Raw genomic sequence first — 20,862 nt, 5'->3', positions numbered from 1 at the left:
GTATGCGTATCTATGTTTTAAATGTTAGCAACTGCTTCCACCTACCTAGTTAAAAGACTTTTCTCCAACTGTCTAGTTTTGGGAAATTTCAAGGAACAACTGAGGGATCTGGAGTACAGTAAAGGGTTTAAACACATCCTTTTCTCCTGAGGCTATCTGAAAAGGTGTCCACCTAAATAATTTGTGCATGCTGCAGGCTGCTCAAGCAAGTACACTTTCATTAAAAATGGTGCTGGATTCTACAATGACTTCCAGAGCTAGTATCTTAGGGGCAGAACCTGAGCTTTATGGTGAGCTTGTGTATGCATTATTTGCATGCATACCTATTTCTCAGGAAATATTATGTCCAGAATGTTTATAGCTACAATTATTAAAACAAAGCTCTCACATTCCATGTGTCACACTAAAAAAGCACTGAAATTCAAAGTCCAGGGTTGAGATGAGCTATGAATTGGGTACAAAAGAAGCATGCTTTTAACACTGTAGTATTACCTAGTTGATTAACATATCTAACTTTATCTGCACACCCATGAAATTTAACAGACAGAAATGCTTTAAAAATTCTACCAGAATAGATTCTTCACTCATAGAACATCTCGATAAGTACAGTACATATTAAAGTTATATTCCAAAGTACTTCAAAGTTCATTTTTAATACTTCCACCAGAAAAGCAACAATAATTTTAAAACTTTGAATAAACCACACACCATAGAAAAAAATAAAGCTACTTAATTATGTTTCAATTCTGAACATTCAAGCAGAGTACATCATTTGCAGCATCCACAGCAGAGATGGAGCACAACAGCAAAGCAGGAGTTAACAGTTCAAGATGACTAGCCACAATGAGTTTTTTTACAGAAATATATAACTAATAAATTGTCATGTGCTAGTGTTGGTTTGTTTCCTGACAGCATGAAGTACATTTGCTGAAGTGCGAATGATGCTCTTTACAGTCCAATTTACAGTTAAATTTTACAATTTTATTCAGAGCTAGCAGAATCTCGGAATTGCCGTCCCTGGAGGTATGTAAAAGATGGGCAGGCATGGTGCTCAGGGACATGGTTTAGTGGTGGTTTCGGCAGTATTAAGTTAACGGTTGGACTCGATGATCTTAAATGTCCCTTCCAACCTAGATGATTCTAGGATTCAATCTCTTGAAATAGTTTAAAACTAGTCCAACGTTTTAAACTATTTCACTAGATGCTTCCTATAGTAACTTACAGGAGTTACCTACCAAAATAAGGACAACTGGGTATAAGAGAGGAATATTTGATTTTTCCAACACATCCACAAGTTGTTGGGTTTCTTGAATGGCACACTTTTTATCCTAAATGAAAATAAATGTTTAGAATTACTGAAAACATCAAACAATGGTTTCATAAAAATGGAATTCAAAGATTTGTTATTTACCAAAAAAAGATACATCGTTTTTTGGTTTTGGGGCTTTTAATTTGGTTGGTTGGTTTTAATACATTTGTAATGCTTTTGTCTGGTAAAGTCATAGTTATTGGAAAAAAAGTGAGATTAATGACATTGCCCTTGAGAAATATACATATATACAAACATATACATATAAAAATATATAAAAAACGAGCTTAAGGGTCTTGACTGGTTTCAGATATGATTCATCTAAAACCTTCCTGTTCCCACACAGGGACCCAAGTACAGACTGCATGGCAGGCACGTGTCCAGAATGGGAAACACTAATGCAGACGATGGTAGCAATGCACAGTTAGATGACGACACGTATGACATAGCTCTATAGCTCTTCATGAGACAATTCACTTCAGTACAAAAATCTACGAAAGGAAATTTTAAACTACTTTCAGTTGCGCCCCTCTCGTTCAAGAACTCATGGCTGATTTAACAACATACTGATGGAAGTGCAGAACCAGGAGAGAAAGAACGGACCAGTATCTCAAAGGTCTAGTTTGATGCACATCAGAAACACCAAACATCGCAATGGATACACCAAGAGGACAGAAATAACAAACAACTCATTGTTCAAATATGTAATTATTATTTACCATTACTAATAAGCTTAAGTGCAAAACTAAAAGCATGTATCCTTACTACTCACATTTACGCAAACAAAATTGTAGCAGTGTCCTGAAAGGATGTTTTGTAGATGGCTATCATTTTTGCTTAGAGATGCTGACATAGCTTCAACCTGATTTAAAAAAAGATAAAAATTACTATATCACAAAATTGACTTCAGCCTTAACTATCTGCTAAAGTTTCCACCATTATGGCAGAGTTTTTTCATCCAAATGATTTAAAACTGGCAATTATTATTTCTGCTATGAGAATGAAAAACTGCTCAAATTTTCAAGTGACTCAACAGTGCAACATGGAGTCCAACACCTCGCAGACTTTTCTGCAGGTTTTCGCTGAAGCGTACTGCGAGGGGGAGCCACTCCAGAAACAGCCCTGGAACTATCAGACACCAGCCCTGGAACTATCAGACACCAGCCCTGCTGCCTGTGTTAGGATGTTCAACTGCTCCCAGCAATGAAACACTGTTCATAGGACCAAGGCGATATAATGATTTTAGACCTCTAATTCTGATAAAATATCTATAATGTTCAAATACATATATATATTGTCTCCATGCAACCAAAAAACATAAATGCAGTATGTATGAACAGGTGTTCTAAGATTCTGCGTATGGTGAGACTCGTTTAGAATTTCTCCTGAAAAGCATTTCCTCAATGAATACTTTAAAATAGATCACAGACATACTTATTTTGCAATGTTTAACACCAGCTAAGAAATTATCTTATGCTAATTAAAACAGAAAGTAGATTCTACTACATTATATCTTCAGGATTGCCTTAAGTAAAGCAGCAAAGCAGGTAGTGGAAGGGGAATTTGTTTCCTGAGAGAAGATAACACTTTGAAGACAATTGTAAAAAGTTGAAAAAAAGGCCAGAAAAAAATCCTCATATTGCTTCTATCAAACCAGCAAACCTCACTGTTCCAGTGCTCAAATGAGCCCAGAAGACATATTACATATAGCAGCAAACAACAGAAGCAATACACTGCTGTTTTCCCTCAAAATGTCACTTAATCCACAGTCCAACAGAAGCACCAAAAAAAAAATTTTAAAAAGGCTTTGCACTGTTATCTAAAGCTGATTTGTTTATTTCTGTAATACTTGGGGATCTAACTTGTTTGCAAAGGAAGGTGATTTGAAGGCCCAAAGTTGATATTTATGCAATAAAGATTTTAGAAACATTCTGGGCTGAAAATTTGGTAACGCAGTCCCAAATAGTTGACGTTTAGTATTTTAAAGAGATTTAAAAAAACAAAAATCACAGAAGGCAAGAATTACTTAAAACACTTTTAAAATGCAATACTCCATGGCTCTTCTGGCTTGAACTTCTGCAGACGTCAAGTCAGAAATCCCCAGTACCTTCACAACCTTGCACAGACTTAGATGAACAGGAGCATTTTGCATGCCAGAGTCTTTTCAGAAGGTAAATGGAACATGACTCAAGGGAGAAAGCCTAGAGTTTTTTTTTCCTCGAGATATTACAACAGATGATGCTTAAGTATTCCTAAACATTTAAAAATTAATTTCGTGTATTGGAGTTTTGATTTAACTTGGACAACTAGAGTTTAACATCTAAAATGTTAAAATATTGACCATAATTAGCTTAAATTTCAGATAATATGTACTCTACTGAACGATCCCCAATTAGTGTCTTATTTAGCTCAATTACCCTCCCATTAGTCCTTTCAAAAGGCCCAGCTTTCAGTGTGGTACGTTTAACGTGCTTAAAATAACTATCATGTCGCACGGAGACAAATCTCTCTCTCACAAGGTTACTGTGCTTCTCTTGAGAAATCATACACCAGATACATACTCTCTAAGGTGCTTCAAATTTAGAAGTTCTGCATATTGCTAAGCTTAAAAATTAACTCTCAGATTTTACTGTTTAAAACCAAGACAATACATAAATATTACTTTTCAATTTAAGGCTTGATAAAACGCATGACTATGGACGTCTCAAGGAACAATACAAGACTGGGATCTTGATGGAGTTCTTTGGTAGGTGTCACTTTGCAGGAACATTTTGAACGTGCTGAAGAAAAATTTAACTATCAATTTAATTACGATGAAAGAAAACATGGATCATCAACCAAATAAACAGATCTAATACAGCCACCAAAACAATTCAGTCCCGTATCAGTAGGAATCCCTTCACTTTACACCCTCATTACCTTGTTTGTGGTCATTTTATGTGTATTTTATTCAAATGCACCATAGGTTCAGGTGCACGACCAACCCAACAGTTAACCAGGCTCACAATGAAAAGTTGGAAATATGTTGTAGATTTTAAACAGTTTTGGTCCCAGTCTGATTTGAGGTTGCTAAGCTTGGAGTCACAGTGTTGGCTGATTGAACATAATGCATTCTTTGACTTTTTTTCCAGTAGGCTTGGAAGTGTTTCTCATAGTATGGTTATAGTGGTTATATGCAAGCATAATATATAGATATAGATATGTTAATATTTAAAGAAGTACTTTTTTTTTTCTAATATGGGTAAGTGGTGCCTTTCCAGTAATTGCAGTAATATTTTAAATGGAGAGAAAAAAGGAAAACTAGCAACAGATCTGGTTCCAGTGAAATGGAAACATACTTCTGCTCCATTATACAGCTATTCAGACAAGAAAACATCTTATTCAATTCTGCAAAATTCAGTTTTGCACTTTTAAATGTAGATATCTAATAAAGCATGATTTTCCATACTAAATACAATTCTTTCCAAAGAAAATCTCTAAGTATAATGCCAAATGACATTTCTAGATAGAAAATGGCAATACAGTTTGCTACAGAAGAACATTCTACTATTAACTAAGCACACAATGGAGACCAACAGACCTGAATAAAACTATTAAGAAGTAACATCACGCAAATCAGGAAACCTGTATTTTTGAACAGCTATTCCCTGTCTGTTTCTCTGGGTAATAGAAAGATGTAATAGCATCACATAACATATAATTAAGAATCACCACAAGATCAGTCAAGACTTACGCAATTACCAAATATTAAGCACCTTTGGGAAAATTAAAATATGTGATAGTTCTATTAGTAGGAATGACAAAGGAAAAGGCAGTTAAATGCCAATAGAAAATTCCATCAATATCGTCCACCAAAGGCTTCAACGAGCATTCGCTATGTGCGACACGTACCCCTATCTCTCTGCAAAAAGTCTGATTAATTTCACTTTGCATTTGTAGCTCTGCAGGAATACAATTTACTCTTTAATTGTTTCAGACTTTATTGCAGACTTCAAAGCAACAAAAGCATTTCCTCTGTAACATATTTGTAACAATTCGAGTTTAGTGAATTCATAAAATCTAAAGAAAATGGCCTCTCTGTTGTCTGGATCCAATTTCTCCTCTAATCTAATATATACATTTTAAGAGGATCTGTAAGATCTCCCTCTACAGCATAATTGGGCAGAAGATGCTTCTCTCTTGGTTACTCCCACACCTGGTGTTAATCCCCTGTTATAAATACTGCAGTGACACTGGAGGTCTGTTTCTGTATTCACATTATTTAGACCATTTGTTAAGAGTTGTGGCTACCAGAAACATTAAATTAATCATACAGTTTACAGACACAGAGTTGCACTTACTTTTATTTGGCTTTGCAGAGATTCATGAAGGAGAGAACCTACTTGTGCAACCACTTCCTTTACATCGGTAATAACACAAACTTGTTGTGATAGGTTGTCTGTGATCAAGAAAAAAACCTTAGTATTTCATGCAAAGATAAATCAATCAAAATTACTGATCTTCTAAACATTACCTTTAATTCATAACAATGCTGTCTCTTGACAGAACCTTTTCAACAGCTGCAAATTTAATTTTAAGACAACTTATTTCAAGGCACAGTTACTATAACGACATAATTTATATAACATAAATATACAATCCCAAATATAAAATTCATAGTATATTTTATATGATTTTGTACAACATGAAACATGACATAAGGCCTGTCCCCAAAGCCCACGTAAATACGGGACTTCTATGAAAAGGTATTTGTTCAGGTCCATATTACTGACACCAGATGACAACCAAGAAAATAACTTTTTGAAATCTTCATACTACTTATCACTTAAACAGATCACTAAATGCCGTGTAAGCAATACTGAGAAAAGCAAAAAAACCCAGGAGACACCAGATAATATAAATCCTCTTCCCAACAATATATACTACATAACACATGAAAAAAAAAAAAGAAAAAAGTACTGAAGATACTGTTAAGAGAAGCAGCAGATATAACTGTTCACCTCAATATAAAAAAAAATGCAGTCATTGACAAAGATCTTGGCAGAGGGATCATCTTAGACCTTTTACTGGTGAGGGAAAAAAAAAATAATCTTGTTGATACCAAGAACAATAGTTTCAAGTTATTGCCTGATCCACTCCATAAAGCAAATATTTCAGAAAATTAATATTCTCTCTTGTTATTGACTACAGTTTCAAGATTCAGTGAGCATTATCCTTTCTTTAAGCAAACAAATAAAAATAATCCAAGTCTGGAACTCTCACTTCTAATTCAGGATTTTATCCTTTAGATGTTGAATTAATATGCAGACCAAAACAGAAGATTTCCAACATCTTTGGGGTAGCCATTCCATAAGCAGATAGAAATTTCATAAATCTAAATTATATTTAAAGCAGACTTCAATGAGACTTCAGGGATACACCACCACAAATAAATTAGTAGTGAAAGACACAAAAGAAATTATAAAAATATGGCCTAACTGTTCTTCAAACAAGTCTGAATATAGAGATACATATTTGTTGCATGTGGAAAGGTTTTTTTATAATTACATACCACACAATAAGTTAAATCAGATGCATTATTCAAGTAAACATCTCACTTTCTATTGTAAACTCAAAGACTTCATTACAAAAATAGACATACAGATCTGAAAATTAATTTTAAAGCTGCTGCAGAGTTAACATTATTGGAAAGTGACTTGTGATTTTTAAAAATAATTTTTTGTGAGCAGGAAAAGTGAATTGACCACAGAGGACCCCAAAAGATACTACAATGATTTTATAAATCATGGGCATTTGTTATGTCCAATATTTATAAAATGACAATGAAAATAGTGGTGGCAACTGGCTTTGTATTAAGTTAGCAAGAATGGGGAGGGGGGAAGAAAGAGAACAATAAACATCTGCTTATAAACCATTACAACCAGATGAAAGTGAGAATTAAAAAAATGCACGGCCAGTTCTCACAGGACTGGAAATCACAGGATACCACAACTGTGGGAGAAATTATCTTCCCATAGATTCACTGGGCAAAAAAATATACTTAAGATGCATCAAAGTTGGCTTCTACTTAATAGAGAATAACTTTACAGTCTCAAAAATGGGTCAATGGGAAACATATTGAATTAATTTCTTATCAGCAGAAAGAAACTGGTGGTAGATTGAAATCAGAGAGCAAGAGCCACTTGAATTTAGTACTGTACACGGAATGCAGATACACTGCGGATACAAGATAGATGTACATAATAAACCAGACTGGCATATCAGATTTCAAGAACTCAGATTCTATGGAACTAAGTAATTTAATGAAGAAGGTCAGATTGGAGCCATTACAAAAATCCACATGTGGAAGAAGGCTGTGGAATCCAAAAAGGCACCACAACTTACCCTCAGACAGTTCTTTTTAAAAAGAAGTCAGTTATCAACAGCAAGTGTCAAAAGTAACCTCACAAGAGGCTGCTCAAAGACTGCAACTATAAAAGCCCATCTCACTCCTCTCCCAGTCCCCTTAAACCTCTAACTTCCTGTAATGTAAACGAGAAAGCAGAGAAGACTATAAAAAAGGCGACCAAGATTTGCAGATTGAATTTTCTAAAGAAGAAAGCAAAGTTGAATGGAGTGTGAAAAAACGTATTTTTAATCTGGAGGAGGAAGGCAATGTTCGAGGGGAAGTCTATTGATAAAGGAAGAAAAAATGAAAGTAATGATAATATACACATTGAAAAGATGCTGTGTGCTTATATATGATCAAGAAAAATTTATAAAGGAAGTCTGGGAAATCATAATTTATACAATCATTATAGCAAAGCAACTGTGCTGTTCTAGCTGAGGTTTAAAACTCAGTTTCAATTTAAATACCAACTGTTTCAAGTGGCCAAAAGAATCTTCACGTTCATTGAGATGGTCTGCACCTTTGCTGCATGGTGGGAAGGAAGGCCGACTGGAGCCTTCCTCCCTGGGTCTCCCTGTGTCCCACTTCTGTTGGGCTGATGGAGCTCTCTGTCACTCAGCGTAATCACCCTGAGCCCAGTGAGGGCAGCTGGGGCACTGGCTCCCAAATCCCACAGGTATCATGAGTTTTGCTGACTGTTGGCAAAGCTGTGTGCAGCATTTCATTCCCTGTTTTCAGAAGTCTGGGTGAATCAAACAGTCGTGCTGGAAAGCCATGTCATGGTCATGTCATAAGGAATTTTAATACTCAGCTAACAAAATTTTGTTTTCCATCAGACTGTTGGATAATTCAGGCTGTAAGGGACCTCAGGAGGCCCTGCTCAAAGCAGAACCACCCATGAGGTCAGGCCTGATCGTTCATCCCTATGCCCCCCAGGCTCTTGAAAGCCTTTGAAGCCAGAGGCTGAACAACCTCTCCAGGCAACCTGTTCCCTGCTTGATTGTCCTCATGGTGAAAGAGTTTTTCCTGTTATTGAGCTGGAACCTCCCTTGGTTTTGCCTGTTACCTGTTGTCCTCCCACCATGCACCACTGTTTTACTTTTCTTCCCTACTTTCATGCCATACCTTCCTTGCCATCTGCCTAACATTTTAATTTTTGTCCTCCTTTCCTATCAAAATCTCTCTCTTGCTTTGGCTCCCGCTTCTTCTACTTACTTTAAGCTCAGCATTTCCCTGGAAACCTCCTCTTCCCAATACACATCTTCCAATTACTCTCAGCTTCTTTCCAGCTGTACCTGATTATGGAGTAACCCTTCCCATAATGCATCACATTTAACATCCACTCAGAGCATATTTTTTGCATAAAATGAAAAATAGTTAAAACTTTACACTATCTAATTCTGTTAGGTTAAACATTAAATTTCTCTATCAGAAAAGGGGTAGGAATTTTCTTCATTAAAGATAAAGTGGAAACAGGATTTCAGAATTCGTTCCATTAAACTTTCTTCTCTTTCCAGCAGAAAAATTCATTTTCAATTTTTCTGTGCCCTTCTTTGATATCCTAAAGCTTTAGATCACATTATTATTCAGTAACACCTGTTACAGTCTTTATCCTAGGATCTCACCCAAAATTATAAATTAAAATGTGTGCATGTTTATGGAACTACCTTTGTTAGATAATGTATTAAGTGTACTCTAACAACTCACTTAAAAGTTTACCTTGAAAAGCATGCCACAAACAAGCAGCAATTAAAATAGTACTTTGAATAAGGATCATAAATATCATATCCTAGGGAATTAATATCATAAGAATAAAAATGTGTCTGAGTGGTAAACAGATTTTAGCCTACAGATGTAAATTTTTTCTCTTAATTGCACATATATATGTATACATACATTTGTTTTTGTAAACATATGTTCATACCATGCCATTCTTGGGCTGTCATTACAATTCCTACTATTTTGGAAGCACATCCTATTCATCAAAACACTTTTGAAGTTTGCAGTGAATTCAAAATAGTAAATTAATTTATCGACATTCCATTTTCACTTTCTACACAGCAATGGCTCAACTGCTCTGGAAATTCAGTATGGTTCTCCCTGGCATGTTTAGTATCTCATAACAGAGATGTTTCTACCACTGTAAACACAAGAAAAATGACACAAGTACTGCCAGATTTTTTTTCATCCATGCTCAACAGAACAAATCAAAATTGTTATTCGTATAACATAGGTAACCAAAAATATCTACCAATTTTGTTTATTCATTCCAAATTTCTCTGTAGCCACAAAAACCAAAAGCCGACTTTGACACTGCCCCTACCAATATTAGCATACAAGCAAGAGAGGAAGATTTTGTGGTAGAAGACAAGGAAGAGGGTTGTTTTCACCTGACAAAACTATTCTCAGGAGTACCTCCCCACCTGCCAGTCCATTTCTTTGCCTCACAGCAGAGAACAGCCACTGGTTAATGAGTATGAAACTGCAGCCAACCTCAAGTAAGACGTCTGTCCTTTCATACACAATTGACACTTATGTCAATTTTTTTTTAATAAAAAGTCACGTGGGTTCTTCATATAACATAAAATATACTATGTAGCTCCCAAAAGTCACAAACAGTTTGAAGGCATTATGATATTTTACTTGGCACTTCCAAAATATAATTCTATCTACATCAGCAGATACTTATTAAGCCAAATGTGAGAGCAAAATATCCGATCTGCAAACACACGTTCTTGTGATAAAGTTACTGCAGAAAAAGGGCCGTTAAGAAAAGAGAAATGAGGAGGAGAGAGAGCAAAACTCTAAGTTACAAAGTTCTACTGAGACGCACCATTTAAAGTTTACATGTTGGAACTGGAGTTCAAAGATACCTACCCTGAGGGCAGTAGCCCTAATGGAAATTTTTTAGGATGTTTTGTATTAGTCTGATCTTAACTACATTTCTAGATGAGTCACCCTTATTGTAAGATGATGTTTTCTTACTTCAAGACTATTAAAAATAGGCGTGTGCCACCTTGTCTGCATACTCTACAAGTTCATACCTGCTTAACTAAAGAAAAGCATTAAATTTACTGTTTATAAAACACATGATATTAGGACTCAGACTTTCATAATATAGTTGTAGTAAAAGAGACTTGAGGAAGTAAGCAAATTAATAAGACACGTTTTAAGAAAACAGTCTCAAAAGATAAATAACTCATTAGTCTATTTATGTTAGTGAAGTGTTTCTTTGCATTGCCTTGAATATGAATACTATATATACATATAAATAACTACAGTACGAAAATGTATGCATGCATGTATGTTTTTCATACTTCCACCTGCGTCAAGTTCAGCAAGCTGAAATTTGTCAGTTACGACCTCTCATTAGGCCAGCAGTTAAAATCTAGCTGTGCTTCTATGAAACATTTGGGACTTGTTACATAGGTAGAATTACATTTGTAACATAGCACACTATAGAAACAGTCTCATAACCAATGATTAATTTTACTTTTTCAGACATCATTTAATTACCAAACACATATTACCATAATAATTTTTCTTGTATCTAATTAATTACAGAATTATAATTTAATTGATATTAAATATATATATATTATATATATATATAAAATTATATATATATGGACAAGAAACAGAAATGCAGAAGTCCTCAAAAATAAACAGGACAGCAAAATAATATGTCAAACTGAATCACCAGGAACATGTTCCTTAGCAAAGCTGTCTATAGGTACAAGTGTAACCTTAATTTCCAGCATAAAAATTAAGGAATTAAAGATCTGTTGAAGTTCATAATTCAAAGCAAAAAAAATACTATTTGAAACCAGAAAGGAAAAAGTTGGCTGAATAATTCTCATTAAGTCAAATATTTTTAATATAGCTTAAATGGATTTTGTAAATAAAACAAGCAGGTTAACAGAAAAGATAACTGTCATTCTCTGAAGTCGAAGGAAACCAAGTTTCAGTCACTAATAAATAGATCTGGCCGATGACCTGAAATTTGGAACTGTGGTCATAAAATTAAATATGTATGCTCAAATTCATCCAGCAATAATATGTGCATCCAGCAAAGTAAATTGGATCACTTAATAATAAAGAAATCAGTTGTGAAGACTTGAACAGTAGCAGGGAGCCCGTGTGAGGCCAGGGCCCTTAGTACCTTATACCCTCCCAGGCCATACATTTAGCTTCTGGGACATCTCCAGAGGACATGTGGCATGCCAAGAGCCTTGCAACACAGCCTTACAGTGTCATGCAGGACTTCCCCTTCAGACACTCTACAGGGCCTGAACCTGACGTCTCAATCTACCCAAGTATGTGATACAGGGCTGTACTATCCAGTGCATAATGCTGCATTTCAGTCCTGTGTCCTCTTCAACAACTTGACACAAAGAGCCATAAAGTAGACCACTGTCCCATGGGTAACACCATTTATACGCAAAGTGATACACAGTGTTAGGAAGAGGCACCCTTTCCTCCATATAGGTAGGAAAGATCGCTGACAGCTATGCTCAGCAAGGTTACAGCCAAGAAAGGGGTCTTAACAAGGCAAAAGATAGTAAATTCCATATGGGAAGGCAGGTATTGCTTTCTGGAGCTCCTGGCATCTCATCAACATCCCAAAGAAGGGAAAGGGAAAAGGGAAAGGAGGAGGTAGATACCCAGAAAACCCATCCCTGAGGATGCCTTTAAGGGGGAACAGTATGCAAAACTCCACAAGCACACGGGTCTCGTGCGAGCCACGAACAGCACACTAGTACAATGGGGATTTCTGCTAGACAGGTTTGTATCTCTAGAGCGCTCAGAATCAGCAGAAGGTCCTTCCTCTCTCCAGAGACTGTTACTGAAATCCTCAGAAGAAACATTGCGTGGAAACTGCCACTTTCTTGCAGAGTTTGCTTCTCCATCAGTCTCTGTAACACTCTTCCATAACACCAGCAGGTCTCCAAGACGGAAGCTCACAAACAGCAGTGAGTAGCTACCACACAGCAGACAGCTACCTAAGTTGTGCAAGAAAACACAAAAGGGTAACGACAAGTAGGAGCACTTCCTATAGCACCGCGTAGTGGGTTCTGAACTCTCAAGAAAAGCAGACGCTGTGATACAGTCCATTATTCAGATAGTAGGAAAGGCCTAACTGAGCATGCCTTGGCTTGTAGGATGGTTGCCATTCTGGAAGGTGGTCTGTCCTTGAAGGTTTCCCATAGGCACAGCACAAACAGTAGAACATAGCTATTAAGACTACTTTTGTAAAGCTAACAACAACCATGAGACTGAATGATGCAACATGGAGGTACAACAGGACGACACTCAATAGGTCAAAAAATATATTCTCCCCTTAAATATGCTTTCTTTAAGTGTGGCATGAACTGTGAATAAAAAGCTGACCTAATATTAATTTACATGGTGCAACTGTCCACTATAAAAATAAGTCATGTTATATCCATCTGAAGATCTGGTATTTGAAGCCTTTTGTAGGGCATAGAATAGGTAAGGCACAACCTTCAAATTGCAGACTTGGAGTGCTAACAGTGTCTATTCAAAACCTCATTAAAGATAACCAATTATGTAAGATAAATCTGTTATGGGGCGTCCTAATTAGCTATGGAGGACTCTTATCACACTGCTTGCATGTGATATGGAGTATCAGGTGATAAGGAGTAAAGAATATGTAAGGCTTTCCCGTCCTGAAATCATGCAATGCAGCAAAGAGCAAACATAAACTTCAAGGAACTTGAAGTACAGTCTTTCATACAGACCAGGCATAATAAAAGACTACTGTGGTTACTGAGGCTGACATATTGCATGCTGCCATAGTAACAGAACATTAGAGAAGTAAAGATCAATTAAGGGATTAGCCTGATCTACCGCCATACAAATCTTCATTTTTACTTTAAGCTACATTATAGATTTTTATCATAACCAACAGCTGGAAAACATTGTATTGGCTTTAGTGAAAACAAAAAATGTGATAACATGATGAAATACACATGTAAAATATGTATCTATGAACAGTTCGAACAGAATTACTGGTCATTTACAGCATTTTTGCTCCCGTTATAAAAAGAAATAGTTAAACTCAATGAATGTTCCTTTCATTTGTGTAAGCTGCATCCAAGCTGTTTTTAGAGAAAGATGACTGGAATTGATCTTATTTTTCAAATAAATTATAACTAATCTTTAATGACCTATGAGATTAATGAAGCCCTTATATACACAGGAATATAAAAATTCATTTGCATGAAGGTTTCAGTATTGTTTCAGGTTTACAATTTTCTGTATGAAATGATATTGCCTATATGTTACATAAAATCAGCATAAAATACTATAAAAACATTTTTAAAGCAAAATGTTTCAAAATATTACAAATCTATTTTTCTTTTAAATAATCTATAAAGAAGAAAGACTAGCACTGACTAAAAGAATAAAGGAGTCACCTTTATAAGGATGGGAGGGCAGCAGAGGGAGAGCACAGAAACCATTTTTTTTCACATGGTATTCATTTCTAGTTTCCCCACAAGAAGCGTGATGACTCAGTTCCCACCTTCACAAGAGCTGCTCTGTAATGATGGGGACATGTGAGGAAGGAGCAAACTGGATGATGGCAGCAGGGTGCTGTCTCCTTCTCCAGCTACGTAAAGCAACGTATTTTACATAAGGTGTCCATCTGGCTTTTTCCTTGCCCACTACAGAAGAACGTATCTAGTAAAGGATCAAATAAACTGCAAGAAGATGAATAAGAACTTTTTAAAAATATAAATCAGCACTGGTTTTGATTTTTCTTTTCCTTTAAAGTTTACACATCCTTAGCACATCCTGAAGGTCTTCTGAAAATATTTGAGTAATACTGAATGATACAGTAAAATAAATTGGCTTTTGCATTACAAAAGTAGTACAGTCTACAGTTAAGTCCAAGGAACAAGGAAATGAAAATGGATCTACTTGATCCAGTAACGACTGCTAAATTGCCATTAAATATTGAGAACATACATGGTAAACAAATATGAAAAATACACAGGAAAAAGGAAAATAAGATCAAAGTTAACACAGAACGATGAGTTTGCTGAGATTTTTTCCAACTTGAGTATTGAACCTTTTGTCAAGATATGATCAACATAGTACATTCATTGAGCTGATTCATGGCATTTACATCATTTTATGCTGGCATTACTGGCTTCAGCAAGCTTGACTGACAGAAGTACAACAATTCTTGTTACAAAAAATATTTACAAATATTGTAACAAAACGGCACATCCAAGCAGCTGAATCAGCTTTCTACATTTCCTTATTAATGTTATCATCACAGGGAATTTTCCTTTGAAAGTCTCTGCTATACAGGTAATACTTAAAATTATAGATAAAAGAAGTCTCTACTGTAAAAGCATGCACGCACTCTATTAGAGTTAGGAATTCAGAGAGAACTCATATCATGGAGGTACGCACAGATCTGCATCTTGCTAGATGAAATAAACTGGATGCTGACAATGCAAAAAGGGTCTCAGAAGGGGGGGTAATTTTTTTTTTTTTTAACATTTAACTGCCATTTTGACTGCAAAAACTTATTTATTGATTTGACTGAAATTAAGTCAACGGGACAAGTCAGATCATTAGTTAAGTAAGGACAAGCAAAATGACTGGTATAATGGGGTCTATATTTAGACTGGAAAAAAAGAACTTCATTTTTTCATATAATTACTTTTGCACTTCTCAAAGCTTGGAAGCTCCCCTTTTTTCCACTGAACTATCATTCAAGGTAAAATATTAGTTCCAATTCCTATTCATCAAGAAGATAAAATCATTGCTTAATTTTATATCATACTTTACCATGAAATTCCTCTTTTGCATACTGATTCATTCTATTAACTCTTTTTTGTCTTGTGAGTAATTTTGCTCATGTGACAAGCACAATAACAGTATTTGAGCTTTTAAATTGTATATTCAAACTGAATTGTTTTATCCAAGTAAAGATAATTTAAAATTAAATTAAAAATACTAGATACTTTTCCAAGAGCACAAGAATTCCAGAAAATTAAAATAAAATGCTTTGATAATCACTGGGCCAACTCAAGAACTTATCTAGATTTTATTTGTGAAAAACTCTTAATGGCAGAATGAATTCTGTTTGCATATAGTTTGTAAATATCCAATAGCTATCAAAAAAATAAGTGGACAAAATGGAGATACTGCATATTTTGGAAATGTTTTTCCAGTTTAAGTCAGATCACACCCCCATTTTCAAAGCTTCCCATAAGCTTGAATAAGTTAAAAATACTGTTCTGAAAATATTAAACCAAGTAATTTCTGAGATGAAATATTCTTTTCAATAACTCAATAAAAACTGTTAAAAATGGCATTTATAAGCCAAGAGATACTCATATTGTCAATCTCAGATGAACAAATGTTTCCTAGGAAATCAAGCACAGACAGCGTCCCTTCCAATCTCCCAGCTTCATAATAAAAAACCTGAGAATCCTAAGAATTTCCAGGCTTTTCAGATGTATAAATGGAATTTTCTGTATTTCACTTTCTGCCCATTGCCTGTTCTCTTTTCCCTGAACATCACTGAGGAAGAGTCTGGCTCCATCTTCTTCAGTCCATCCCATCTGGCATTTATACACATTGCTAAGACCTCCCTTGACCTGCTGGCAATACTCTGCCTACCGTAGAAGTTGGCCACCTTTGCCATAAGGGCTCATTGCCAGCACCTGTTCAACTTGTTGTCCACCAGTACTCCGCAGGGCCTTTTCTGCAGAGCTGCCTTCTACCTGGTCAGCCCCCAGCCTCTAATGGTACCTGGGGTTATTGCTTCCCAAGTGCAGGAGTTTGCACTTCCCCTTGCTGAATTTCAGGAGACTCCTGTTCACCCGTTTCTCCAGCCTGTCAAGGTCCTTCTGAATGGCAGCACAACCACCTGGTCTATCAACCTCTCCTCACAATTTTACATCATCTGCAGACTTGCTGAAGGTGTGCTCTGCCCTATCAGATCATTAGTGAAGATTTTAACCAGCACTGACTTCTAGGGTAGACTACCGTGACTGGGCTCCAGCTGGACTTCATGTTTGAGCCCAGCAGTTCAGCCAGTTTTCAGTCCACCTCACTGTCCACTTTTCTAGTCTGTACTTAATCAATTTGTCAACGAGAATGTAATGGGACATAGCGTCAAAAGCATTGCTGAAATCAAGACAAACCATATCCATTGCTCTTCTCTCATCCACCAAGCTAGTCATTTCATTGTAGAAGGCTGGTCAGGCATAATTTCCCCTTTATAAATTCATGCCAACTACTCCTAGCCACCTTCTCATCCTTAACACGTTTGCAAATCCTAAGCTCAAAAGCTAGATGAGTATGGAACCTCTAAGAATCCTACTCCAAACAAGATTTACAAAAATTCCACGCTTACAGCTATGGAGATGAGAGCCCAGTCCCTGTCAAAACCAGAACTCCCAAGGTTTCATGCCTTATCTCCTTGATATGTGACTGAAAAATTCAGTCAGGTAGCTCTAGAAATGCATATAATATGCAATATTTGCCCACTGTAATAACCAGAAACGTCAAACTTGCTGCATTCCTGGAGGTCTACAGAAGCAGCATGCAGAATACCATAGTGATATCCGAGCTCTTTTTAAGCTTTCTAGCTTGTCTACAGTGACAGAGCTTGGCATGGTCTCATTTACCCAAACCAGTGCTGGATCTTGTAACAACACAAGCCACCAAAGTGAACAAGTCGTCAATCAGTCACCGTGGCTTAATAAGACATGGGGTTTGCTCTGTTTTTCTTACATAGGAACCACAATCTTTTCTCTGGAAAGATATTTTTAATCCAAAGGGAACCCCCTTTCTCTTCATCAGTTTCTGGGCTTTTATTCCTCAGTTCTCAATGTGGAGTCAAGCAAGAGTCCTCTGAATCAGTGCCTATCAGTTTACAATAACCATCAGTGTGCTCATTATACAGAATTAAGAGTTCTTCCTTTCTACATTGTTCTTAGATTGAGTCAATCTAGATAAAGACTAAATTTAGTCTTTATGTTAAACTGCTATGAAACCACCGTTATCAGTACACGAAAAGGTTAAAAACCAGTTCAACAAAGTATTTATAAATTAATGGTATACCTCAATATCATATAATTGCTACAACAATTTAGGTAACAAGTTGCTGCATGTACAAGAGTGAAGAGACCTAAAGAGTTAATATTTAATTTACAATCTACTGCTAAGATTAGAAAGATGGAACATACAATTGAACTAGACATGAAAGAAAATAATTGTTTATTACTTATAAAGCCATTCAAAATTAATCTCTGTTTGACTCTATAACACACAGCTTTTTATAAGGTTGTCTATTCTAAGAGAAGTAAATAAAGGTAAATAATGCATAATATAAGTATTCCAGTGAACAAGTTAAAACAACTTGCCTAAGGACATTTTATTTATCATAAAACTTTTCTTAAAGACATTTAAAACTATAGTTCACAAGGTTCTAAATTGACTCAGGGAATATGCAAACTGACAGCCACAAGGACGAACACATACCCTTAATAATCGATTCAGCTGCATACAGATCCCGCTTGTAGGTCACCTAAAGGACAGACAAGCCTCATTAGATTTAACACAGCAGGAAGGAATGTAAAACTAATAAAACAATGCCCTGAAGGAAATCCTTTACATTTGAAATACCATAAACAAATGATATTGTCATTTTCTTAATTCTGGTAAAATATTACTGGCAAGTCATGAGAACAGAAGTTGCAGAAATTACTGGAGAAACCTTTCTTTAAATACTTAGATCTATTTAGAACTCATTTGAAACCTAAACTATTTTTAACCCTTTGAAGAATCATAAAAACATGACACTGTATCCATTTTCACACATCCATTTTCATCATTCCTTAAAAACTGTATGTCTACTCTATAATTTTATCATGAAATAGGTTCATTTTTTATAGGACTTGTGATCATAAAAATGACAGCCAGGGAGAAGCCTCGTTATTTCTTTTACTACTACAAGTGTAATTTTTCAGTAGCGCAAGACTATTACTGTTAATGAGAGTCCAATTAATCAGTGGGAGTCAGTGAGAGTACATTAGGGTTTGTATGAGCTTTCAGAGGATTAAAAACCACCAAGATCTTCTTGAAGACGTTATTCAGATCAAGTTAGATGGGCAGTAAGATGCTGAATATTTACTTGGTACTTGCAAAAAACACCTTTCATATCTGCCTTTGCACCCTCATGGTGGTTGACAATCCCACCATGGTATTAGGCTTTGCAAATAAAATAACAGAAAACTAAAGACAGCATCCACCCAAGACGTTAACAGTCTTTGCCAGCAATGTCTTTGCAATGACATGCAGTGACATGAACTGATATAAGAATAACTCCTAAATATTTGTCTTTGGTTTTACTGTAACTTCCTTTTATGTTAAATATTACTGGATTTTCTGCACTTGTTTCTCTAGAGTCTGAATAACTTTTTTCTTTCTTTTTGAAATGGACTGAATAGGATTCCAAAAGCTGCAAAGTAAATCTTACAGCAGAAACATACTATGGTAGGTATTAACATTTTAGTCTCCAAGTAAATATTTCATTTTAACATAAGGATTCTTATAACTGCTTTCCTTTCCATCTCATAAATTCAGCTGTGTATTATAGTCAGAAACAGATTAATAATATTACCTTTCTCATTACTCATCATTTCTCCAAGGACTGATATTCTTTTAAAATTAAAGATTAAACTCACTTTGCCACAGGTTGTCCTGCAGAGGAAGCAGCCAGAGAATGAATGTAGCCTGCGAAATCTTAGGTGTCTGAGTTTACATATTGTTGGGAAGAATCAATGTCTTGAATTCAAATTTAAGGATAAAGAATCACTGAGTCACCAATTCTGTTGCACATTTTTTTTATAATTACCTGTTTCTAGAGGGCTTTTATTCTGAACATTCAGTAAACCTGTAACAGATTACCATCTAAAAACCTTTCAAGAAACAAGACTATCAAGCGCTGTCAAAAGTGGTCACATATTCTAAGGTTCACAATCTCTTTAAGATGCAACAGTATTTTTAAATAATCTGACTTTAAAAAGAAGTTACTTCATAAAGTAGGCCCAGTCTTCGAGAAAACAGCACAGAAGAATAAAAAATTAAGAACGAAGCTTTAAAACCACTTCTGAAATTCTGAGCCAGACATCAGCAAATACATTTAGGGTGGTTTTCTAGAGAAATAAATCACCTGAGACCATATCACACTTCCCATATATATTTCTTTCATAATCTGTGATTGTTTAAGCTAATTTCAGATACAAACTCCTATAAGCTTTCTGAAAATAGTAAAGTTGACAGAGAGAAAAACCCTGCCCGCTACCACAGGTGACCACAACTTACCAGTCAGGGAGGAAGGGATTCCCTACACCTCTTTCAATATTCAGTAAGATGCTAAATCCAACGAAAGCTTCTCTTAAGGTATCCAAATTCTAAATTTCTTATGTTGATTAAGAGGTGTTGCAATTCAGATGAGACTTATTCAAAAGGCAAGCAACCACGACAGAGACACCCTTTGGTTTAATTCTAAGGATTTAGTATGCATTTGTTTTAAACAACTTTTAAGGCTAGTCAACACAGCAGTTTATTGTTCTGAGCAGCTATACTGTTTTATCTCTAGTTTCACTAAAGTAGATTTGCATTCTAGGCTCACCCCAGCCGGAAGCAATTCAGATCTAGCCAAATCAACCTGGAAGAATACTTTAACTGCCACTCTATATGGAAGATGGCACTCTCCGCTCTCACAGACCGCATGAGGTGCAAAAATCACAATGGAAAAAGAATAAGGAAGAAAGATCTTGGAACTTTCACTGTTAATCAACATTTGCATAGTGCTTGAGTCCAGATTTGACTATAGTGTTCTAGATACACTTGCAATACTAGAACGACTCTTTCTAATTTCATATTCTTGTCTATGTATCCATGGCTGACATAAGGTATTTTTCCCACAGTGGAAACTTGCTGTCTTCTGTGATTCCTACACCACTTTCAAGATCACTGTCTTCCTAGAACAATTCTCTAACACGGCCTACAATTTTTGTTTCTAAAAACACTTCTTTATATTTGGCTGCAATGAAAAACATCACCTTTTGTTTAAATTGTTTGCCAAGCAATAGGTTACTTCTGATCA

General features: G+C 35.8%; 1 protein-coding gene across 2 annotated transcripts in view; it reads right to left on the bottom strand.

The window, feature by feature from the left end:
- Window positions 1-20,862, bottom strand: part of CRPPA (CDP-L-ribitol pyrophosphorylase A) — a 117,772-nt gene that overhangs the window by 49,921 nt on the left and 46,989 nt on the right. For both annotated transcript variants that reach the window (XM_054191524.1, XM_054191525.1), the window contains exons 5-8: window positions 18,231-18,276; window positions 5,650-5,747; window positions 2,082-2,171; window positions 1,236-1,328 (exon numbers count right to left, since the gene is read on the bottom strand). In XM_054191524.1, the coding sequence (XP_054047499.1) occupies window positions 1,236-1,328; window positions 2,082-2,171; window positions 5,650-5,747; window positions 18,231-18,276 (327 nt within the window). The remainder of the gene's footprint in view (window positions 1-1,235; window positions 1,329-2,081; window positions 2,172-5,649; window positions 5,748-18,230; window positions 18,277-20,862) is intronic.

Source organism: Rissa tridactyla, chromosome 2 (assembly GCF_028500815.1).
Source record: "Rissa tridactyla isolate bRisTri1 chromosome 2, bRisTri1.patW.cur.20221130, whole genome shotgun sequence".
NCBI lineage: Eukaryota > Metazoa > Chordata > Aves > Charadriiformes > Laridae > Rissa > Rissa tridactyla.
Note: the sequence above shows the minus strand (reverse complement) of the source record. Positions and strands in the feature narration are given on the sequence as shown.